This window comes from Martes martes (genome assembly GCF_963455335.1).
Source record: "Martes martes genome assembly, chromosome: 1".
NCBI classification, from domain to species: domain Eukaryota; kingdom Metazoa; phylum Chordata; class Mammalia; order Carnivora; family Mustelidae; genus Martes; species Martes martes.
In genome coordinates this window covers 179,396,459-179,422,248 of record NC_137888.1, presented here as the reverse complement: position 1 = coordinate 179,422,248, position 25,790 = coordinate 179,396,459, and the positions used below count along the sequence as shown (strand labels likewise).

General features: G+C 44.7%; 1 protein-coding gene across 7 annotated transcripts in view; it reads right to left on the bottom strand.

The window, feature by feature from the left end:
* The window catches only part of FOXP1 (forkhead box P1), a 578,496-nt gene that overhangs the window by 66,577 nt on the left and 486,129 nt on the right, over positions 1-25,790 (bottom strand). For 5 of the 7 annotated variants that reach the window (XM_080822733.1, XM_080822734.1, XM_080822732.1 and 2 more), the window contains 4 exons: positions 24,402-24,539; positions 23,280-23,369; positions 17,491-17,644; positions 11,904-12,108 (listed from right to left, as the gene is read on the bottom strand). In XM_080822733.1, coding sequence (XP_080678859.1) covers positions 11,904-12,108; positions 17,491-17,644; positions 23,280-23,369; positions 24,402-24,539 — 587 coding nt within the window. The remainder of the gene's footprint in view (positions 1-11,903; positions 12,109-17,490; positions 17,645-23,279; positions 23,370-24,401; positions 24,540-25,790) is intronic. The other 2 variants (XM_080822735.1, XM_080822736.1) reach the window with 1 other exon arrangement.

The window sequence follows — 25,790 nt, the reverse complement described above, 5'->3', positions numbered from 1 at the left end:
CATATTCAAAATCAATAATAATAATAACAACGACAACAACAATGTGAATAACCACATACAATCAGAGGTTGCTGGCTGTTCCTTCCTCGCTGAAAGAGTTGTACTCAATTCTCCACCAGGAGAGAAAGAGAATTGAGCAGATGGCGGGGACAGAAAACGTTGTAATATCTGATCTGGGCCTTATAGTATCAGTAGGAGCTCAAAGGCTACAAGGAAGAGAATGAGAGCAGGCAGATGGCTGAAGCACAAAAAGCATCTTTAGGCATTAAAAAAAATTAGAAAAACAAACAAGAGTGCTTACAAACGATTTAAAGGCTGATATTAAATAATTTTTTAAAATTCTGTTCCATAACAGTTTATATTAGGTCATAGTCTTAAGAATTATCCTTTCTCCACATCGCTTCTCTGTCACTTTGAATGGTAGCAGGGGAAGAACGCCACAGCATAAGGATGGTCAAAAGCAATGGTTCTCAAAGTATGGTCCCTAGGAACCTGGCAGAGATGCAATTTCTTAGTCCTTACCCCACGTTACTGAATCAGAAGTACCGGGACTGGGCTCTGGCAGTTTGCAGGGGAGTCAGTCCTCCCAATGATTCTGATGCGAGCTCACGGTTGAGGAGCACTCTTAGGTGGAACCCAGCTTTTTCTGTAAGTATCTGTAAGATGACTGTAAGTATCAACAAAACTAACCAGGTGCTCCTACGGCATCTGTGGCCAAAGGGTAGCACATATAGAACTATTCCCAATGGGTTCTTAATCTTTACTATTCCCTTAGTTCACCTTCTTCTGCACATTTCAGCTTATCTCTGCAATGAAATTTTGCACCTATCATACCAGGTTGGTTATGCCAGATGATTGGGAGGGAGCAATCAACAAGAGATAGGGAACCTTCCTTCATGGACCATACCATATTCAACTGCTGCACAGTTGAATGTGGAAATACATATACTGTGGGGGGTGGAAATACATACACTGTGACATTCCACTAGTGCTCATTTTAAACAAAGCAGACACTGTAACACATTTTGTATATATTCGTATCACTACCTTTATTACACTGTGTTGCAAGCATCTCCTTCCCTGTATGTCTCTCTCATTAGACTGTGAGCTCCCAAAGGGGCAGAACGAGGTTGTAGTCCTCTATTAAGTCCTTGAACCTATATAGTTAGTATATAATTAATGCTCGATAAATGCTGTTTGAATGAATAAATGACTTTGACCGTAATTAACAGCGCTTGTTAATATTTACTGAGCACCTCCTATGTGCCAGAGCCTGGTGTCACGCCCATTTCACAGACGGACAACTGAGGACACCAACATTAAGTCACCTCAGTGGGCAGCCTGGATTGGAATGCAGGCGGTCCGGCTTCAGAGTCCACACCTATCACCACTAAACACAGCCACCCCCGCACTAGATGAGGTTCGGGCCACGGTCCCGCAAAACATGTTCTTTCTGCCCCTGACTCAAGGCCTGTGCTTCTGCTGCACCCTAAGCCTAGAGGGCTGTTCTGTCACTTCCCTCCATCTGTTCAAAGGTCACTTCCTCACAGAGCCTTTGCCAGACTCACTCTTCTCCCTTCCCTGCTTTATTATTTTGTTCAGAACTTCTTCCTTTTTATTATGTAATTATTTGTTTGTTCTACTTCTACTGTAATGTCAGCTCCATGAGGACAGACTTTGTCAAGCTCACAGCTGCGTGCCCCGGAGCCTAGGACACTTGGCACGTGGTTGGGGTTTGGTAAATTCTGCTCAACGAATGCAGGCATGCTAGTACCGTCCACTGACTTCTGTCCCACTCTCCAACACATTTCTGTTGAACTCTGGACAACTTCCCACTCATCCTTGTTAAGTTTCTTTTTATTTTTGCCTGTACAATCTTCTAATTTATTCAAACACCACTGGATTATTCCAGCTCTTGGTGTCATTTTTTTTTCTAATTAAAGTAAACTGCCATTTACTTCTCACACTGATCTTTAACACGAGACTTCTTGTTCTTGTCATAAATATGACTCATATGGAAAAATGGAAGTTGAACACCGGGGCTCCTATGTACAAGAATGTTTCCATCAACAGTTCAGATATAAAAGGTAGAGACATAGCCATAGAGGTCTGTCCAGTTCTGAGGTCTATAGTAATAGTTTCAGCCTTTCGGATATATAACCTAAAATTCTACCAGGTGACTCAAAGGCCCCTCTTGAAAGCAAATACCACGTCATTTACACAAACGCTTTAGGTTTTTCTTTCCTTCTGTCATAATATACCTTCAAATTCAATATTCACAGCCAAGATGTAAAATATACATAAGAGATCCCTCAAAGATAGATCTCAAAGTATTAAAAAAAAGAAGGGAGGGAAGAAGGGAAGGGAGGGGAAGGGAAGGGAAGGGTAGGGAGGAAGGGACGAAGGGAGGAAGGAAGGAAGGAAGGAAGGGAGGAAGGAGTCAACCTGCCATTAGTCTGACTTACTTGAAGACTATAAAAGGAATGAAATTTGAAGGTCATAAAAATACGCCTGTTTGTTTAGGCAAGTCTTACAGGTAGTATAAATATCATCAGGAACAGTTGCTATGGGGTCTGTTTGTTTACCAAACAAGAATACAAATAGTTATACAAAAGTGGAACAACATTTAGGTATATAAATGGAGAATGCTTTGCCTTCTGGTAAATTTCCCAAAGTGCCTTTTAAAGCATTCCTATTTTCACCTTACTTGCTGGGAAATCTCTGTTTCCTTGGTTCTCCCTTTTCAGTTCTAACGCCTCCGGGGAATGTTTTACTCTCAGATTTCTGAGCCTGATAATCATTTTCTCTTCCTTTTCCCCCTTTTCACTTTAAGACGTAAAAATCAAAACCCCTAGCACAACCATCCAAACTGTACAACAAAAACCTTCTTTGCAATGTAAAATGCAAAAAAAAAAAAAAAAAAAGGAAAACAAAAGCCACAGAGTTTACAGAAGCATTCTAGTACAGGCATGCATTCTTGAAGTTGAGTTAATCCATGAACCACCACCCAGTTTGTGTGTGTGTGTATGTGTGTGTCTTTTAACCGACTTTCTATAAACCAGGTATGTTTCACACACCTGAACTAGACCCACCGAGTTAACCATTTGTTTGGGAAAATGAAGGGGGTGGGGGAGGTGGGGAGAGGACAGGGAAGGAAACCAGCAAAGCTCTTCTGGAATATCTTAGTCGAGTGTGTGTGTGTGTGTGTGTGTGTGTGTGTGTGTGTGTGTGGTGAGTAGGCACACTGTCACTCAGATCTACCATAAGACAAACTGTACCACAGAGGCTGCTGGGAGTGGGAGCCTTCTCTTCACACTACACTGACCACAGTCCCCACCAGGCACAGCCCCGACGCCTCTCTGTGAATGGTGCAGACTGCCATATGGACGGAGACACTGAACAAGCTGTACAACTCTGGGCGACATGTGCCCGGGGGATTGTCCCATATTAACACCACCTGGGCTGTGGCAATTGTGCTCTGTCTGTGCAGAGGCACCAAAGAGCCCATCAGGATGTTATTTTTGAGTACAAACAAAAAGGAAAATTACAGTGAAGAGAATTCTCTGGCTAGCCTATCTGTTGCTCAGTTCCCGAAATAGTTTCCCCAAGGAACGGTTATCTTCTTTATTCACACAGGCAGAAATGACAAGCTGGAACACATATTAACAATTTCCCTTTGTGAGCCTCCACTATTGTTTTAATGAGGAGAATATACTTTATAATATACTTAGGCCCGGACTGATTACAAAGCAGGGGGGTGGAACAAAGCCGCTCAGGACGGCCGTACATATGTAACACGCTCATTTGCATTACCCCGGCGAGCCAGGCAGTAGAGCGGGGGCTCGTCCGCGAGGGCTGCCGAGCTGGGTTCCTGGGTGACACGGGTGCACAGCAGGCGGCTCGGGAAATCGTGAAAATGAACGTGACTTTCCTTTAAGCCTCCTGCGCAGGTTCCCCACTCGGGTGCCCCCATCGCTGGCTGAAAACTGCGAGACTCCTACTTATCACTGAAAGGAGAGCAGAAGAACCCTCGGACTTTTCCAAACCGCATGGCCTGCTGGAGGTCCCTAGGTTCCCTCTCCACTTCTGGATAGATCCAGTGCCCACTCAAGGAAACCTTTCTGTTCACGAATCCAAGTTGCAAAGTATATGTTTCAGTGAGAAACTTTCACAGGGTGAAGGGTGAAAGCCAGTACAAGGGAGGAGGCTGTCGGGGCGCCCCACCCCCAATGGGTCCTCATTCTTCTTCTGCTGTAAGCCTTCCTTCACACCCCTGGGGTAAGACCAATATTAAGAAAGCTAATGTGTACTTGGGAGGAAGGGACACAGGACTTACATAAGGGTAGACACCTGTGAGATGGCTGGGTGCCAAAAAAGGGGTTTGGTGGAAAAAACCCTATTAGCAGGAGCCAGTCATCAGAAAAGCATGTCTATCCTACATGATGAGAGAAAGTGGTAGGGCCTAGAGATTATTTTGCAGGGGAAACCGGGCACATGAGACATCAAACAGCCCATGGTTGAGATCCATATTGTATAACATCCCTACAAACAAAATTAAAAGCAACCCAATTTAGGAGAAACTTATATATTAGGAGAAATTATATCTCCCTAGACCAATGATACCATTTTATTGGAAAGCATGTATCGTTTAAACACAATAAATAAAAAAAGATTTATAGAGTCTAATGATGGTGTGTTATGGTAAAAGGCACTTTACTGAGATAAGATACAACAGCTGTTAGAGAATAATGGCTGAGTTTTTTTTTTTTTTCTTTTCTTTTAATCACCATACAGAGTGAACAGTCAAGAAAATCCATAAACCTCTCCCTCATGGCATGCCGATGTTTTAAAGATTTTCTCCCTCCCCCACCCTACGCATGAATGACAGGACACGAGGCTCCACCCTGCCTCGCTGCCCCGAGAGAACCTTTCTTCCCGTGTGCTTGCGACACCCAGACACAACTGGTTTTAAACCATGAGACTACCGAACCTCAGCTCTTCCCAGCATGACGGTGGTGAAACACCCAGCAGCACGTCTGTGCTCCAAAACGTCGACTAGACCCTGGTGTCTCTTTCTGATCGAAGCAGAAATGTTTCTGCCCTACACAGGCTACTGTCCACACTTACAGACACTGGACAGGTGTCGCTGCCAAAAGTCTGCTCTGGGGCTCAGAAGCACCTGTATTCCAGGCCTCTGCAAGGGCCTGTAGCTAATTCCCTTTCAGGTCCTTGACAACACCTGACTGGCCACGCCCAGCCTGTTCTTTACCCTCTTGGCGGCCAGGCCCCGGATGTGCCTCCTTGCAAGAAGATAAGGCAAGGTAGGAGACCTGCCAGCTGTGAAACTCTGGAGCCTCTCTCAAATTATGGCTCAACAGACAGGTCCCGCCGCAGGCTCCCACACTTGAACGTTATGGCCTCATCCTGATCTCTGAGCTTTACCCCCTGGAGACTATCATCCAGGAGTCTGGGGTAAAGACACGGTGGTTCTGATGAGCAGCCCACTTGGGAACCACCAGACTCTGACAGTCACTACAAGGATTTGAGGGTCAGGGAGTCTCTGGTTCCAGTCCCTGCCTGGTCCTTAACTAGTTGTGTGGCTTGTGCAATTTATCATATTGTTTTGGGCCCCCAAACACCATCTGTGCAAAGAAGACAGTACCCCATAGGGCTACTGTGTGGATTACATGGGACAATTAGTATCAAGGCTTACGTTGAATCCTTGACACGTGTGTCCAGCACAAAGCACTAGTTCAGTAAATGTTGACTGCATTGCCATAACCATCATAGGCCAGGTACTGATTCCCTCCAGCCATACTACCTCTACTCAACAGGCTCACACAGAATGGCAAGCCATGAGCTTTGTGGACTGAATACGTCTGGGATCACAGTCAAATGTTAGGGGAAAAACTCGGCCCTTTCGAAGACCGTCAAAACCCACATGAACTGAATGCACCACTAGCACTGCTTCTCAAACTTGAGAAGGCCCTGGGGATCTGGTTAAAATGAAGACCCTGATTCAGCAGGTCTGGGGTGGGACCAGAGACCCTGAATTTCTAAGAAGCTCTTCCCAGGTAGTACCAAAGTTGCTGGCCTGTAGCCATTGAGTAGCAAGAATATAGGGCATATGTGACAAATACACATTCCTGCACCCCATCTCAGGCCAGTATAATCCAATTCTTCAGGAGAGAGGGCTAGGAAGCTGTCTATTTTAACAAATACCTGTGAGAATATCATCAGGAAATAAGAAACAATCTTAGCTATAAGAGCAAGAGTTGGCAAATTATTTTCTGTAAATGGCCAGACAGTGAATATTTTAGTCACTGTGGGCCATACGGTTTCTGTTGCAACTGCTTAAGCCAGCCATTGTAGCATGAAAGCAGCTATTCAATAGACAATGTACAAATGAATGATCATTGCTGTGTTCCAATAAAACTTTATTTACAAAATGAGCAGTGGGCCAGATCTGGCCAGTAGGCTGTAATTTGCTGACTTGTGTTACAGACCAATTGCCTTACCACATACTGGCGGAAGCAGCAGTAACAATTCTGAAGACAATTTGGGACAATTTGGCTGCAGGTTCTCCAAAACGCTCTAATGGGAGATAAAGATTCGGGGTGGCTCATTTTGCTCAAGTGCTTCAAATAAACAGATACAGAAGAAAGCAGCTGATTTTCAAAAACAAAACAAAAACAGTTGAAATGAGGAAGAGCTGTTCAGGGTAACGTGACCTCTAGCTTACTGCGTACATTTCTGGCTCAACAGGCCTGATACGAAAACACACAACAGTTAAAGACCCGTACCACTGGAACAGCTCTGAAAGCAAGCTTCTAGAATTCTAGCAAGTCAACCAAGAGCACCAATATTTACTCATCAACAAAAGAATTAAGTTCAAAAAAGAGGGGAAAAAAATAAAAAGAAACGCCAGGCATGTCCACGTTTCAGAATTCCCTGCCTTCTGAAAATAGTGGGGCGGGAAACACAAATGTTATTGTTATGCAGTCAAATACATGGCAATATGTCAAGAGGCCACAAATCAAAAACAGAGGCTGTGTATCAAGCGAAAAAGTCTGTAAGCACACTAGCCAAGCTAAGACCTTCAGCGCTCACTTGCGGGCAGGTGCCCACTGCAGAACGGGGGCAAAGGCAAGCAGTGGAAACACCTGCGGCTGCGTGAGCAGAGGAGCAGAAGGCAGGGAGAAGCACCGGGGGTGGACAGACGGCAGGTCAGACCTCGAAGGGCCCCCGATGCGGGCCAGCTGATTCTCGGAACAAGAGGGCAGCCTCTAGGGAAGAAGAGGCTGTGCAACGGACACCGGCCAACAGGCCCCAGCCAACGGACCGCTGTGATGCTTTCAGGGTTCAAAGGAACCTCTTCCACCAGCGGCCTCAAGGAAGTCCTGAATCGCACACTTGGAAGAGCTTTGCATCTGAGCCCTGCTCGTGTTAGCAAACATCTACTGGTGGTGGCTGAACCGAAAGCAAAAAGCCAGGAAGGGTCAGAGCAGCAGAGTCTCTCTCATATGGACTCCAGAGGACAGGAAAAATAGGATAAAGGCCAGGGGAGGTGTTCCGTGAGGAACCACGGGACCTACGAGACTAGAAGGGAGAGAGGGAGGCTTGTCTGGCATCGGCCTCTGTGCAAAGCCGGCATGGGCTTCATTTTTGCTCTTTATGCGCTGTTTCAGACTGCAAGTGACGTCTATTTTGCAAATCCTACCTGCCCTCTTCCTTCATGGAATGCCCAGTACATACCAGTATCCACCTTAAAAGAGCAACGTCTGCTGTTTTCCTTTAAAACGTGCTGATGTGCACGCAGTAGGTAAAGTCAATGCATGTTTTGTTGGACTTTCATTAAACTTTATTTTAGGAACACTGAATTCAACTTATCATAATTCAATAGTCACTTCCAGGCTGAATGAGAACTCTAAGTGCTGCATTACAAAGTTAAGGGAACAGACAGGCTTGCATTTGGATCTAGTAATCAGTTCAGTGACCCGAGGTCAGTTCTTTAGTCTCTATGACTCAATTTCCTTGTCTGTAAAATGGGTATAATAACCCCTACTGCTTGCCAGCAGTCATGAGGATAAAATGAGACATCACTCCAAAAACAAGAGTGTAGCCAGTGCTCGGCAGAGAGGAAGAACTGAGGACGCTTGAGCTCCCTTCCCTTTCCCTAGTGCACCATAATATAATGTGATATTTAGAATTTTAATTCAGGCAATTACTTAAGTAGTAATTGCTATTTGTATTTACATAGCTGCTTTGATCCAAGAAGCTCAAAGGGCTTTACTAAATTTAGCATTTTAATAAATGTTTCATTTGCATTCCGTTGATTTTGTTTACCCACACCAAAACTTGGAATTTCCTAAAGCAAGACAGTCAGACAAGTGAAAGGGAACAAGAGGATAGCTTCGTGTTCAGAGGTATCCCAGGTCTGAGTTTTATCTGTTTGTCTACGATGTCACGGCTCCCTGGGTCCTGGGGAATAATATGGCAGTGGGAGACGGGAACATGCCTGCTTCCCGCTCAGCTCCCTTTAGCTCCTGCCTGACGAACTTCACCTTCGCCACACTTCTCTCCGGCGCTGGCAACCGAGGTATGTTTATTGCACCAGTGAATTTATATATAATCAGCACAATAAACATTATTAAATTGCCGGAAGAAAATCAAAGCACGAAGCGCGGCGCCAGTGCTGAATTCTAATGATGCTGAATGGCCGTGATTGCACAGGGACAGGATCTTAACAAGCCTTGATTTGAGCGCTGGCATCCGCCTCACAAATCACATGGGCCGCTCCTCTCGTAATAGTGCTGAATACTGATAAATGTCTCCACACTGCGCAACGGGGAAGTGGGTTTCTATTGGCAATCTTTACCAAAGTGTGTTTTTTCCCTTCTCTACACTCGAGGGTTTACCCTGAATGATTTAATTATAATTTTCCTTGTGTAAGACAAATTAAAGAGGAGAGTAGGAGTGTCGTGCCAAGCACATTATTTATCTCCTTAACAGATTGCAGCTCACCAAACCCCAGAGCTGCTGCCACAGCGGCTGCTCACGGGAGCCCGCAACACGCACGGGGGCAAGAGTGGGGGAGGGGGAGGTTTCCACGCCACCCAGAAGTGTGCAAGCCTAGGTGCGGCTAGGAGACCTCTCACTACTCTCACCAACAAAGCCCCTCAGGATACCACTGCCTTTTTCCAACGCTGTTTCGCACGGAGCCTTCCTGAACCTTTTGGGGAGGATTCTTAAGCTGTTCCTCTGAGGCTGAGTCTGAAGGGCTAGGGTACCATTCCCGGTGGCCGAGGCTCTGGCTTGTTCAGACACTGCGCTGGGAGAAAGAAGCCGGAATGAACAGCACACCGAAATCAGCGGACAGCTGGCCAAGTTATGGATTTCATGAACACACTCGTGAGTAAGGAACAAAACTTCTCCGAGGGACCGCTGTGACAAACGTCAAGGCAGTGAGAACATTTTTAGAGGGATAGCTTTTTACCATTTTCCACTACTTAAACAGGATATCACACTGACACTTTCAAAATAAACCCTGAGGTAAAACCAGCTAAAACCTCATTATGTAAGTACCTGTACGTACACAAAGCTGGCTAACTAATGACTGAATTTTTCGTGATCAATTCTGTAAGTTTCTAACTTTCGAACTATCTTTAACCTAAGGTGCGCATCTGTCTTGTTCACCAGCTTCAGCTAAAACAGGCTAACCAGCATTTTCTTTTCAATTCAGCCACAACTAGGAACCCACCCGGTCATGTTAACAGAGAGAGCCAACATATTAAGGGGTGGCACAAATTTCATAGTCGCTTCTTCTTTGCATATGTAACTGGAAAATTCAGCCTGTTTTTACAACCAGATGACAGCTCAGTAGAACCCAGATTCTTTTCTGATCTGTATTCTAATTTCGGCATGTAGTATAATGAAGATTAAGCCTCACTCATGTGCAGATCGTAAAAACAATCCAAACCAACTTATTCGTCTGGAATGATCCATTTACTTTCCAACACACCTTCAGACCTGAGAGGGCTATTCTTCTCCTACCCGACTCATCCCTAATCTGTCACCTGACTACAGATACAAAACCTTTTAGAATGGAACCGAGCACAGAGCATCTAAACAAGAAGAGTTTTCCGTGTCACAGGAAATGTGTGCGGGCTTCCACGGCCGAAAAGATTGCCACAAATACCTGAAGTGCTTCGGTCGGCAATTCACAGTGGATGGCCTGTTCTGCCTGTGGATCAAGATGTGACTCGATCGCTCCACAGTAAAGGGACGGCATCAACCTTAGACACCAAAGGCAAGCAGAGCAAAGGACAGCGACCTAGAATCTTCTTGAAAGCCCTCTAAGGTTCAGTGTTATTTTTTAATTACAAAGACATTGTCAGAGGTGAGAAAGCAAGAGCGAGGACTGGCTTCCAGACGTACAAACCTAACCTCACTGGAAACAACAGAAGCCACATTTGGCCCAACGGCTCCATACAGTCTTACTGTCCACCATTCCATCCTTCGAATTCTTCTGAACAGGAAATTTTAAACATCTTTTACTTTGCCAATGTCTGCCAGAGAAGTTCCAAAATGCTCTTAAAAGGATGGCTGCAAGTTTTGGTTTAAATATCTATTATCCCCATCTCTCAGAACGTCTCACGTTCTTACGCTTGACCCGGACACACGCCCACACACGCACAAATATTCAGAGAGCATTTTCTGTGATTACAGATCTCGGAATGGATAAAATGTTGCTGGTAGAAAGATACACATCTAATTAAACCCGTGGGCTTCTTAATGCTCAATAGTTCAAGAAATCTATGAAATTATATTTGTAATTGCTCAAGTGAAGAATATCATTAAAAAAAACTTCACTGAGTCATTTGTATTAAAAAACAAAATATAGAATTTGTTTTTCCTGCTGGAAGTGACATTTACTATCACACATTACTTTGAAAGTTTCTTTTCTTCGGTGTGGGGAAACTGTGCATATGAAATAGATGGGAAACCGTTTAAAAATAGTACATTGAAAATAAAAGTTTTTAATTTTAGGAGCATTATATATATATCCACTCCACTTCTGAAAAGCATTCAACAGTAGTATTAATGCTTCTGGGGTGTGAGGATCCAATAACATGAATTAACAGCTTCATTTTCTTAGAACTATCTGCTAACATGATGTATTCCGGATATCTCAGACAGACTCGGCTTCAGCTAACATTCAAGTAAAGCTGAGGGCAACTACAATGATAAAGTCTTAACTGCCAGAGAGGAATACAGCGACCGAGACAGCACTGCATTCCTCTCCAGGAGTTAAGACTTTTATTTTTTAAACCTGTGCGCATAGACATGGATCGTGTGCGCATATACACAGACCCCTCCCATCTCCCCATCCTTCCAACCTTCACTGAGCACTGACCAGGAAAAAGGCCATGTTCTTTGGAGGCACAACAGTGCAAAAGACAGGATCCCTGCCTTCAAGGAGGGCAGTACGTAGTGGCTAAGTTCTCTGCCTTTTCTTGACCTGTGATTCAAAATCGCCAATACCAGACTCTACTACTCCCTTGGAAGGTGCTCAGAGCCCAGACGACCAGCATGCATGGACTGAGCACTGAGCACGAAGAGGAAGCCTGGAACCCTTGAAATCCAGCCCATCCAGTGAGAAACTATCTCAGCCTGGGTTCTTAAGCTTAGGTTAGATCTGCATAAGTGCTAATTCCATGTTGAAAAGGTGAAAATAATTAGATGCTTCACACCCAAACCATATTGAACACATTCTTAAGTAATTATATGCACATTCAAGTCACATGGATCCAATTAGGGATCGCTGAGATATGGCGGAGCAAGGCCACCCACCCTCCCTCGTTGAGGACTGTTCCAGACACATCTCGGTGGCTCATTCCTACCTTTCCCTTTTGGGAGTGTGGACTGAGAGCTGTCCATTGGTAGAGGCATGTGGGTTCATTATTAAGGAGGTCTTGGAAGGTGCAGAGGACGAGACACATGTCGTGGTCAGATCCAAACTGCTGTGATTGCTGCCTGTGGTTTCTTCTGCAGAATGAGCACTTGTCACTTCTTTCCAGAGCTGCTGCAGTTCTGTTGGAATCATGCCTGAAACAAACAAATTGGATAATTAAATCAATTAACAGCTAATTCCGTCCTCTTCAAACAGTAATTAAATCAAAGAGTCAGTAAACAAAGCCTAGTGTTAGGGGTTTTTTTTTTTTTTTTTGGTGTGTGCGTTGTTCCCCCCTCCCAACTAAGGCAAATACGGTAGTAACAACCGTGTCCTCCCACTGAACAGCCGAGTTGAAGTGCCCTCATCACACAGAAAAGACCTCCGTGAAAAGGATTCAAAACACAGTTACTCTGCAAAGACAGTATGTCTCCATCCAAACTGTTGTTTCTAGATTTTTGAAAAGGAGTAGATAAATGTTATTGTATTTTCAGCCACAAAGAAGGGCTCGAAGTAAATTTGTTCAACTCTACTATTATGACAACACGAACCACAAAATGAATAATTTTTGTGCTTAAGTCTTAAATGATGACAAATAGCTTTGTTATTAAATATAGTTTTTATTAATCACTTTTAGACATAAATTATGAATTCATATCGTCTTCCTGAAATGCTTTTCAACTTTTAACATTCAAATTGATTATACTATGATTATTTCATTAACACACCTATCTTCCTCATTAATTTTGGTTTCTAGTACCACATGCTTAATTGATGGATGTGTCTACCGAAAAACTGTGTAACTTTTTTTTTTAACAAGTAACACTATTATTACTGTCATTTCTTAGATCAATGCTAATGAACCATTGCAGAATAAAATGCAAACGTAAAAGAAACTTGGAGTAATAAAGTTCTCTTGTTTCTTAAGGGGGTCAGCATGGGCATGGGTCTTAAGCAGGAAGGGTCAAACCTGTACTTTCCCCAAGAGAAGAAACCATCAGTATGTCAATCTCACTATTACGGCCTCATCACCCGTGTTGTGGAGGCATGCCTCTCCAGCCCAGGCTTTCCAGAACCCACCTCCATGCACCTGCTGGTGCGGACAACAGCAAACAACCACAGTCAGTCCTTCAAAAGGACAGCTACAAGAAATCGTCAGCCCTGTGCAGCATAAGGCAATTCCACATTAGAACTGGATGTCTGGACTGCGGTTCATTGTTTCAATCAACTGTAACACAGCTATCCTAGAAAGCCTGCCATTTTCTGACTATATAGCAGCACCCGAAACAGGCGTGTTTCTTACCAAACCTAAGCTATTGAATTAAAAAAGAAGGCTGTGTGCATTATATTCATTTGAAACACATAATAAAAAATGCCAAGGTCTAAATTTAATTTATTTTTGTCATTTAGAATACAATGGATAGATAATCATCTCAACGTGATCAGCCAAACATCTTTACTTTGCTAAACTGTTAAAGATTTTAATTATGCTAGCATTGGAGAGCACTGGTCTAATGAGGCGATGGACTCCAGAGAATCCGAGTGGTTAAGAACTGTGAAATGAGTCTGATAGGATTTTTTTATATTCACCGTGGATCGTTTGCATATCAAAGAGGAGTAAATTATTGCACAGCAGACCAATAACCTTCCCCGCCTTTCTGAGAGGAGCGTTAACAAAAACAGTTGGTCTCTCCTAACGGGTTCTCCACGAAAATGTTCAAATGCTCAAGTATTTGCAATTAATATATATTATAAAAGGAGGCTTCAAATGATACATTAAGTGGTCAGATATTCTTAGAACGCATCCTCAACAGCCAAGTCGGTTTTCTTCTCCCTTCATAAAAATCAAATGCCAATTATATTTTGATGGATTTTGTCCCAAATGAGCATTTAGTTATTAGGCATATTCAATTATTACTTGTCCCCTGAAATTAAGCCTCAGAGGCAAATTAAACAAAGGGAAAGGTCACTCCACAATCCCGTGTCCGGTTCTGCTGCATCTGGGCTATTATTTTCAAACACCTTCCGAAGTGACATGTGGGATGTGTTTGTAGCTAACAGGCCTGCCACCGATGTCCACACACCAACAATTACCTGGGAAGATGGCTGACCCTCCGACCACTGTTTACTCAGTTGAAACAATAGTGAATAGGCTTGTCTGTTGATGATAGCACATTGATAGAAAGCCACCCAAGTCAACACCTATTTTTATTTTCTAGGGAGTAAATACACATGAAAAGAACGAGCTGCCCATTTTTCAACTCCAACTAATTGATTTCTGGGTCAGAGGCATGGGAAGTGAAAAAATGGAAGGAAAAAACGGCTTCTAACAACTTTCCCTCCAAAGAAAGCGGCAACTTTGGAGCTGTTTTAGGAGTGAGCTGTTCATCCAGCAAATAAAGACAAAGGCGAATGTCTGGTTACACTTGTTACACCTCAGAGTACACTGACATTACTCGGCTCTCCTTCTCTTCCAGGGGGCTGGCCAGTTTCACCCCTCACAAGGGGAACTGGTAGAGAAAACAGTAACTCGCTGACAACAGGCATGCTTGTGGGTCAAATCTCACTGTGATAATTACGTTTGAGAACATTCTCATCAGACTTACAGAGAGCAGTCAAATCATTCTTCTCCATCAATGCTACTACACCTTGTTAGCGATGTTAAACTATTACTTCAATGCATACCATCTACCGGAGGGTGCTGTTATTTGACAGTCACGATCTCGTGACAGAATTAAGACAGATAAAAGGCAGGCTAGTCACTCATCAGACTAAATGGATATCAAATTTCCAAAAAGCAGCACATATTTCCTCCAATATGGTAGACAGGAATAATAGTACCAGGTTAAACAAATTCATTAACAGGTATGTGTGTGCATGTGTGTGTGTGTGTGTGTGTGTGCGCGCGCGCGCATGCGCGCGCCTGTCAAACACCTAATCTCTAGTTCATATTTTCAAAATTAAGAGGTCAGAATGAGCATGAACGTCAGGGGGTCAGCTGCTTCAAGAGACCAGGGAAAAAAGCGTATGCGTTCATTACGTAAAAAAGAGAAGATCCTACAATGCTCTTATGACAACAAAAACGTCCCTCCATTTTATACCATAAAACCTTCAGGGGGAAAAAAAAAAGGCCTCCAAAACATTACTTTCTATCTATTCACACTTTCACATTTCTGCACATTTAAGGTGACTTAGCCAAGGCCATGAGCAGGTACGTAAAAGAATGATAACGACTGTATCACGAAGTGGCCGTCACTGGCATTTGTAACACCTAACCCCTGTGCCTTGCTACATTTCTTTTTCCAGGACAACCAACCCCTTCATTATAAAAGAAAATGCAGACACCGGCTTAAAAAATGTATGTTGTGGGGACAGTTGACAGATTACTGCTCATGGAACTCAATTTTACAACCCCAGGTATCCCTGGCTCAAAGACAAACAGAGTTGATCAACCTTTTTTTGTCCTTGTACATTCATACCCAGGTGACCATGTTCAAGCAAGCAGAAAGTTGATTTAAACCTCATAATGACATCAGTTTTAAGCCATCATGTCTCTGATAAAAAAAAATTGGGTTGTAGTCCAACACGACTGAATTCTTGAGCCACTTTGGGCAAAGGGAGAGGAGACACAGAACCCACCTCTGGAGCCTACAGAAGATGGCAATGACACGGGGAGCTCACTTTGCTGCCACAACCTGACTCCCGAAATAGCGTATTTACATTTAGGTATCTTGGGCACACATCGGGACACCCCTTAGATATTAAATATGCTCCCTCCTAACGTTGCAGGGGCTAATAGTTATAGCGGATTGCAAAGCATATCAATCAATGCCATGACTAGTGAATTACCTACTGGTGTCTCTGATATGTTACTGCAGAGATTACACTTCATGCATCACCACATTCATTTCTTTCACATTACACATGAGCTTGTCTTGTCACTGCCCAATTGCCCTCTTTTGGACAGCTTAACTGATGTACTATAACAATGAACCTTAGTGAGCAAACTTAATAGTATAGGAGCAGTGGGAAACGATGAGAGGCTGAAGCCCGAGTCCAGTGGGTGTGTCAGAACAGCCTGCAAGGTTTCCAACAATAAACCTGAAGGTGTAATTAATGCACGTTATAACATTGTGCAAGCACAAAAATGCATTAGCCATTGCGTTCTTTCTTCTCCCTTCGTACTGCTCTGTTACCAAACCTTCTCTTTTGACAGTCATGGAGATGCTGACTGTGTATCCAGTAGTTGAGAAGTAGTGGCTAAAAGGGGAGGAGGGCCAGGAGGCACATAAAGGGAGAAAGCCCCAGTTTCAACACTGAAAACATAAACAAAAACCAGAAAACCCTGGAAGAGATGTAAGTTGGGTGTGGTTGACTCCAGAGAGAAGACTCAAATGAAGACATGCCTCCCTGGCTCCACATGACACCGAAAGTTACTGAACAAATGAGAGTGTCTTAATCACCATGAAGAAGGTTCCACATTTTCAACCCTCTTTAGAAGGTAAGAGAATCCAAGACACCGAAGGCATTAGCTACCAGCCTTTAAGGTCCACACACATATATCTGAGCCTATTGCAACTGCCAAGACCAGGGTTCCTGAGGAGGGGGCTGGAACTTGCTGCGCCACGTACAGTGTGGGGGAACTGTACTTTTCCAAAACACAGCGTGACACTTTCTTCTCTCCTTCCACACTGTCCTGCGCTGTTTCCGAATGATCCATGTGCATGCACACTACACACGTCAAAGACGTGCTTAAACCACGAGGATGTCCTAAAATGGCTAGAAATCCTCATTTGTCTCTGAGGTCCAACACCCATGGTAATCACGTGTCAACGGCTTTTCAGAAGAAATTTTTAAATCTGTGAAATCTAGTTCCTTTGCGCGGAACTCTAATTTTTGAAGAGCAGGAGGTAGAAATGCTACCTGCTCTGATGAGTGTAGAACTTGCTCAAAAAACCAACAGATGGATGCAAACAAGAAATGAAAAAAAAAAAAAAAGAAAGAAAAAGAAAAAAAAAGAAAACCTGACAAAAGAGATTAGTCTCAATATAGAGAATAAACCTGAATTCATCTCTAGAACTAAAAAAGTGGCATTTCAAAAGCATCACTAAGCTTTCCAACCGAACAAGTTACAGTGACAGAAAATATACCTTCCATTGGCTAAACAAAAGCCTTCAAGAAAATTCATCTGTGGTTCCAAACGGGCAGTGCTTGATCGGATTGAAATGGTCCTTGAGTCCAAGTCGCACTGCTGTCTCCTACTCTGAGAGCGTGCGGCGGGGGGGGGGGGGGGTCCCTCGGCTACTGCTCAGCATCAGCCCACCCCACATGTCTTCATTCCGGCATCCACCAGCGAGCCCTTCAGCTTCTACAAAGGTCCCTCCTTGGACCTCATCCAGCCTTTCCTCTGGTTTGTCTATGCTTGTTTTGGATGGCCCACATGTTTCCTGACGGGCCGGAGTATCCCAGCGGACAGCCCCCGCCCCTCGGCCCGGACGTCTCCGCGGAGCGGTGCCTGCCAGGTCAGGAACACTTACCTTGAGCAAGGGGCTGGAGGGGAAGGGCCGGCTGCCCTGGCTGAATCGTAAGGAGGCCTTGGCGCTGTAAAGACAGGAGGTGCTGCTGCTGGAGCTGCTGCATCTGGAGGAGCTGCTGCTGAAAAGCCAACTGCTGGGTAGCCACCTGCTGCTGCTGCAAGAGATCAGGGAGAAAGACGATGAGATGTGGCCGCTTCCCGAGGAAGGTTCATAGGAGGGTCGTTTCAAAACACGTCACCGTCAAACACCGACAATAGTGGCCGGGGGTCTAGTGGAAGGCTCCGGGGCAGGGCTGGTGTGACAGGGACAGGACAGAGCACGTCGGAAGAGAGCTGGAGGGGGGGGCAGGGGGAGGGGGGCTGGATGTACTTGCCCTCCGCTGCCAGCGGCACAAAAAAATAACTCTTCCATCAAGTCAGCTTTTCCTACAGTTTGAAAGGCCTGAGCGTTTCTAGTGGAGATGTGAACTTCCAGACTTTTAAACGTTTAGTGATTCATGCCACAGAGAAATGGAAGGCGCCATTCTGGTCTGGAGGGATTTGAACCCTGAACCTCGGAGAGTACACGGAAGAACTAGCTGCCTTCTTCTCGCCTGCACCGGGAGCTTTTAACTACTCTGTTTATCACTCCTGACATAAATAAATGAGAAAAAATCAGACCTTTGAAGAAGAAAAACTTCATCTAATATTGTTAATTAGCCATGACAAACGATGAAATAACATTGTAAATCTTTCATAGAAACAGCCACTAGATTTTAATTACACACATTCATAATTTAGCAAACAACATCGTACTCGACTGTGAGTGTTTAATGTGAAGGACACTTTAAGCTTCAGATGCCTTAACTTGGCTTTAGTTTCAGAAACCCCCAGGTCGGCTGGCCTGTCCTGCTTCCCCACCCGCTTTGTTCTTGAAAAGAAGGGGCTTTACGGTATGATAAATATCTTTTTGTTGATTGGACAATGACAGGAGGAAAACTTTTGTTGTGTAAAACATCAATACATCATTCCTGTGTTTAGCAGGCCTCGCTCCAGCCAAAAAAAATTAATGTAGATTTCCTCAGTAATTATCTGAGTGATAGAAAGATAATACAGTGCAGTAGTACAATAAATAGAAGGAAATTATCTAATATCCTTAATCTGCTAGGAATCAAATCGAGGTGGAGGTCTTAGCCACATTATGGCTAACAGTTATGAAAGGAGAATTAACCCTTGCCAAACTGTAGCCCCCCAAAAAAAGCAAAAAAAAAAAAAAAGGAGTTAAAAAAGAAAACCCCACAAGATTCGTTTTCCTAATTCTGAGTATCATTCAAAACATCAGGAAGACTTCTGCAACTAAAAGGGACTATACAACCCTTTCAGAGCCTCTAATAACTATACTTTACAAACAACTGCATTCACTTAACCTAACACATGACCTTGATCTGATACAGCCATAAAATGGTACGTGTATCAAGACCTTCTGATGCCAAGTTCAAAGGAAGAGAAAAATGGTGGTTTCCTTTCGGTCTCTGTGCAGTTTATTTTACAGTAAAAACCATCATTCTCCTATTAGCAACCAATTTCAGACTTACTACCATGCCACTGAGAAAGTTAATTGAGTTTCACTCCAAAAAACAAATTCTATACCGCTAACAACAAAAATTTAAATAAATTTAAATGAAAAGCCAGTGTTTTCATTTTAAGAACAGCATGCATAAAATGATCCAATTGTTTTCACCCCTTCCCATGTTATCACATTAATGTAAAACCCAATGATAGTTATATTCATGTCAAAATGATTTTTTCACTTCCTCAACAGATATTAATTCATGACACTTAAAAAGGAGAAGAAGAAGAAGAAGAAGGAAGGAAGAGAAAAAAAACCCAACATGGATACAATAAAAGATCGGGGAACCAGCTCTTCTTGAAGTAGAAAAGAACGGAGAGGGGGTGCTGGAGTTTGGGGAGGGTGTTTCCTGTCTTACTGTAAATGAAATGTTTAAAAATTTTGTATTTATATAAAATGACTGATGGCTTTTCTGTTGTCTCTGTGGCCATCCCTAGGAAAAGCTCATGAAAGCTGTCCACGTTTGAAAAGCCAGGATATGAAAGTATACAAGGCCCATTGTCCAAAGAAAGAATTTAAAAGCAATGCTGGTTGCCAAACTGTGTTCCCCACCCAGTTACCAAACACAGGATACGAGCCCGTTTGTTTACTTCTCACAATTGAATGCATACAAAAAAGGTCTCCGTGCAGTCCCCTGGACAGGTCAGTAGTCAGTGTTAAAATGCTAAAATGCCCTGATAAACCTTGCATTTCAGATCCCCTCCCTAGAGCTGCAGTCAAAGGTCTGTTTTCCTTTCTTCGACTCCTCCCTGCTGCCCTAACATAAACTGTCATAACTGCCCGGACAAACGGCCCTTTTAAAACAATCAACTTAGCCTCCCTCACCCGCACAGGATGGGATCGTTTTTTGTAGCTCCACTGCAAATTAATTCTGCCTTCAATTTTCCACACCCGTTCTGTCAAATATTAACGAGCAGTCACTTCAATAGCTGTATGGGGCTACAGAAGATCTATCCTCTAAGAAGGTCTTAGGGCCAGCTCAACGGGGAGCCTAACTTTCCCAAGGAAACATCTCAAGGCAACTTTAGAAACAAGTTGAGTGAAGGTACATTGTCTGGCTGAGAATCAAGTGTCTTACCAGAGAGGTAATCAAAAAAGGGGAAAAAGGTGGCGGTGGCAGGGGTGGGGTGGGGTGGGGGACGGACGATTCAAAATTATGAGCCACTAATGACTGGGGATTCAGTAAATTAATACACTTGTTCCATCTGTCAACATCCAAGTTCAAGCCTTGTTAAAATCAGAACCACCAATCCACATCGTGAAATTGCTACCATGTGACTCTATTTCGTCCTAGCACAAAAGGACCACCACCTGCATGATAATTTCAGAAGCCTACCTCCCCTCTTACCTCGGGAAAATAAGGGTCTCTTTTTTTTTTTTTTTTAAAGATTTTATTTATTTATTTGACAGACAGAGATCACAAGCAGGCAGAGAGGCAGGCAGAGAGAGAGGAGGGAGCAGGCCCCCCGCCGAGCAGAGAGCCCGATGCGGGGCTCGATCCCAGGACCCCAGGATCATGACCTGAGCTGAAGGCAGAGGCTTTAACCCACTGAGCCACCCAGGTGCCCCAAAATAAGGGTCTCTTAATCACGGTTACAAAAGCTCTCAGCCAAACCCACCAGCAAGATGAACAGAGAGGGGGAGCCAAGGGGACCTGCCTCTGGTCTGTCTACCCCTCGGGATGTGAAGGCAACCTATCTCTTGGGTCGTCACCTTCACCTCGGAAGTGGATGACAGAAGTGACCACAGCAAACCTCAAGTCCTAGAGATGCTAAAAGGCTACTCTAATGTCTCGCCTTCTCTTTGTTCAGATACAAAGTACTCCCTTCCCAAACTCAGACACCACCACCATCTTTGTGTGCCAAGATGCCCCCTTTCTGACAGCAGCAATTTGGGAGAGTTAACTTTTATCCTTCCTTCTGCCGTGTAACTTTCCCCTTCACGTTTCTTTATCTGCCCTCTGAGCTCGTCTGAACTTTCATGTTCTCTCAGCGTGCAGACGTGCCTTCCAAACTCTGTCTAACAGACCAAATAAGAGGTTAATAAGAAGTGGCAACAGAAAGAAAAAACACAATCCCTGGTAACTGATAAGAATGACAGTGGCAGCCCTTTTTTGTTTGTCTTCAAATATAGAGTTAAAGATCTTTAAAAAACTAAATTTTGATGCCTTTGAAAAGAAAGAAGCACAAAATAACAACAGGGGGTTATTGCCTGCGAGCCACAGGGGAGAAACTCCATAATTCTTATTCTCCCTTTTGAAGGCTGTTAGAAATCTGATTCAAAAAAGCAACAGCAGAAGGGGAAACCTCTTGAGGCTGTAACCATTTCCTGTGATCATGCATAATGTGCTTCAAAAGTGGGTTTTTACCAATTCTGTTGATCAATTGCACCTCCTTCATAGCCCTTCTTTTTTCTGCTGTGTTTACATCTGATGTGACTCAATGACAAGCACTGTCTGAGACTGTGAAACAGGCCTGTCATGTTGATTTATGGGCGCATCAAACCACAACTTGTCCAAACTGAAGCTCGCAGTTCATTAATTAGAGAGTTGTGACTTTGAAGTCAGCTTTCAGACTGTGGTTTTTAACATTTGGCTTAATTTATATGCTCTTGAATGTGGATCTCTAAGGAAAAAACTGAAATTCCCTTCTTGTCTTTGAACTTCTTTTGACCGCACAATAATCATTTCTTTGTCCAGAGTGATGCCTGCAATCCCAGAGTCATTAACGCGCATTGAACTGCCACTGATGAGTAAGCCCTACTGAATTAGAAAAACAGCCAGCAAAACAAAGCTGAGAGCCTTCTGCACAGTGATATCTCACAATTACATGCCTTCCCTCCCTGTGCCATTTCCATTTTAATTACTGTTAGTCCTTTAGATTTACATTTTAGACACTTTTTAATCTGTTCCCTTTTTTATTACAGCAGCACTCGGGGGCGCGCCACTGTACTTAAGGGTGGTGTCAGCATTTTCCTGAAAGCACCTCCTCCCCTTCACCCCAAAACTGGCCCGACTCTGCGGGGGTTGCCATCCAGGCTGCTGCACGGGACTCCGGCGTGAACACTCGGCAGGGCATGGATTAAGCACCCAGTGTATGTGGAGGGAGGAGCTGGCGCAGGGAGAGGGTCTGGGCCCTTCCTGCTCTGGGGAACGGGAGCACCGCCCGCCATTCACGCTCGCAGGAGGGGCAGGGCCCAGAGAGTCCAGAGCGAGGTTCCTTCCAAACTAATGACGAGCGGCCGCCTGCTTGGGGCGGGAGAGTAAGCCATTTAAGGGGGCTGGGGGCTGTTTCTCAAACTACAGACCGGGGCGTTCAGAGGAGAACACTCAAAAGGACAGCGTTCCCGGCCACGGTAAAAACGTGAGCAGCTAAGTGACATCGGGTAACTCTGAAATCAGGAGAAAGATGGCATGGTCATGCCCTCATGCGCACCGATGCTCCCCCCAAGGGCTGGTCTAGACTGACATGGACCCGTACAGGACGTGACACGCGGATACCCTCTCTGGGCAGGCCTTACGGCTTCCAGAGCTGACATGGTCACCCAACTGGTTGGAGGGGCCTGGTGCCACAACTGTGTGCTCTTACCAAGCGCCGGGCCCACGGAAGCCATCATGACACACTGGGTTTTGTCAGGGACGCCCAAATCACCCAGGCTCAGAGGAGTCATCCCATTTCATACCTGCCTTGAGCGGTTAGCATACGTGCCTAACTTGTGAGAAAAGCTGAACACAGAGAGAGCGTTTACTCTTGGTCGAACTCTTCTGGTCTGTCCAGCGTCACAAGAGAGGATTCTGGCAAAGGGAAGGGCCGTCCCCGCACACCCAAGCTGGCTGGGCCGGAGAAAACCTCAAGCGTGTGTCTGAGTACACCTGTGCTGAACAGGTGCATCTCGGCCCGCTGTCCAGCCTGCGTGTGGGCGGAGCCCCGAAGGCCGGGCCCACCATCCCGCTTCCCGGTGCTCACCAACAGTACCCCTGCCTTGGGGCTATCAAATGGGTGACAGCCCCCAAGCGGAACCCAGCAAAATCTCAGAGAAAAACCTGACGATCGCTCTTGGTCTGAGAGCTGTGGACCACGAGCTCAGTTGTGCAATCATTTAAGAGATGAATGACAGTTTAATAGCCACTAGATAGTCCTCTGGGATCTGTGGTTTGAAAGTAAAATATGTATTGTCGGTACCTCTTTGGGCTGTTTTCCAGCATGTTGTTGTTGTAAAAGTTGAAGCTGCAACTGTTCCTGTTGTTTTTTATAAAACTCTTGAAGCTGCTGCTACAAAGGAAAGAGAGGACGGTAAGTAACGGAGGGTAGCGCCAACCCACTGTCCCTTTTCGGTGCCATACACAACTGCGATTTGAAAAATAGCATCCTTTTATCTGTAATGGCCTGACCTTTAGTTTGAGACTCGACCATAAATTTCAGCGCACCCTGACTATTCTTGGCATTACTGTCTGAAAAGTAATCTCCAAAATGAACTGATGAAAAACATACCATTTTCTGCACAAACTAATTAAAATAAGGGAAGGGATGACCTTTGATTGGACAACAAAATCCAGTGCCCTTGCTTAGGGAGTTTGGGCAAGCTCTATCGTGAAAAGTGCGCCTGCTTTCTGAAGGGTGGGGCTGTGCAGGGTGGCGGGGTGGTGAGCGTCCGCGTTGACAGCGTGGGGAGCTCACTCTGCCTCCAGTCCCCACTGTCTCACCCCAGCCACTTCTGTCACTCTAGTTCTGAATCGTGTCTCTTTGGTTCAGGGGTCCGGGAAGTCTGAATGTGAGGTCCCTGTGGCACGTGGCGGCCAGAAGTTCATTTCCGCATCCGCATACATGAAAGAAGGAAAGTGAACTCTGCACCTTAAAAGTAACCAACTCCGGGATGTCTCTTGATGTTTAAAAGAAAAATTCTGTGAGCCTCTGAGTTGAAATGGGGACTTCAAGAGCTGTCACATTTCAACCTGCTCCGAACGCGCTCCCCATTTCGCTTTGATTCACACCATTTAGAAGCCTCTGGGCTTACCAAATAAAAGAGCATAAAGCCACATAAGCCTAAAAGATCTTATTTCTACCAAGTCCAATTACAGCCCTAATCTCAGTCCATCGGGTACTCCCCAGACCCAAACCACAGTCGCTTTGGCAGGACCCCTCCCTTGCTGGGATGCAAACTACATCGATTATTCGGGGGCCCGCTCAGTGTCCTGCCCCAGCCACCCCGCCCTGCCTCTCTCTTCAATGGGCAAAGGAGCGGATCAGGTGCGGGGGATGGTGAGTGGAATCGCTGGCCCTGGGAGGAGGAGGACGGACGGTTACCTGTTGGAGCATGAGGGCCTGCTGTTGCTGGAGGAGGACCTGGAGCTGCTGAGGGCTCAGCACTTGTTGCTGGAGGATCTGCTGCATTTGCTGGGGAGTGATAACTTGAGGTGTCATCATAGCCACTGACACGGGAACCTAGAACGTTAATGAAGGGTAAATAGGAAGCTAGGAAATCGCACACACGCAGCACTCAGTCTTCCGGGGTCAGCGGCAGACCGTCGCGAGCCTGCTTGGAGAACTGACCAACTGCCCACGCACAGCATCCTTATCCAGAGGGGATGCGGCAACGAATCCTATTTCATCTCTTATGGAGTTTACATGAAATAAAGAAAAACAAAAGAAGCCCTCGCAGCACTGACAGGTGCGCAGCCAGCCTTGCAGGCAGACAAGGAGTAAAGACCTAACAAATGCTCTCCGGAGTTAGGTGGCAACGCTCTGGATTTCTTAGGAAGCAGGACTCTTGGGTGGCAATTAGCTCTAGGGAGTTTAATGCAAACTCGAATTGTGTTTCAGGGAAAAGGCAAATGGGAACCAGTACCTTCTCAGCCGGAGCTACTCTGATCCACTTCCTCCGTGGACAGTGATCTTTAAAGGACAATCAATGAATGCTTGGTCTTGTGGGTGACTGAGCCCTGGGCGCACCTTGCGAACTTCAACGCAGGCCTTTCCTAAGATGTCTTTTACCCTTCCTTATTCACCCAGCACACAGATGTCTCCATTCTTTCGTATTATGTGTGATACCATTAAAAGCTGCTTTCCATGACATTTCAGTGACAAACAGCTACAGTGATGAACTTGATAGCATTTCATATTTGCAACTGTTAACACGTTTCTGCACGGGCATCTTTGCAAGGAACCTGCACACTGTATCTGAAAGGATGATGTCTTGTTCAGATAAAACACTGACATTAAAATGACAGGCTGTCTTGGCCAAGGTTACACAAATTGTATTCAAGCGGATACCTAATGACAATGCTATGAATTCTGCAAGCTTTCTAGAATGTAATTTAGCTATTCAAAATAATCACTGCACTTGTGTTTAATTTGCAGACTACATGAGAACCATTTTGTCAGTCCCCGTAATACAAGAAGACTATTTCACGAAAAATCCCCCCCCCAATAAAAAGATAAGGAAAGGGGAAAAAAAAACAATGAAAGAAAAGACAAAACCTGTATGTCTTCTAACAGTAATATTTAAGCATCTTACTTTTCTTTGGTTTCTAATCAAACATGTGACAGCAAGAAGCTAGAAGCAGTAAAGGATATACTTTGTTAAAAAGGATCTCCTGTCATCTCACGTATTACAATAAAAGGTAATAACATGTTTTGCACTTTGCCTGTGTGCCACTTAAAAAAAAAACCGGCAGACAATAGCTGATCAGAAGA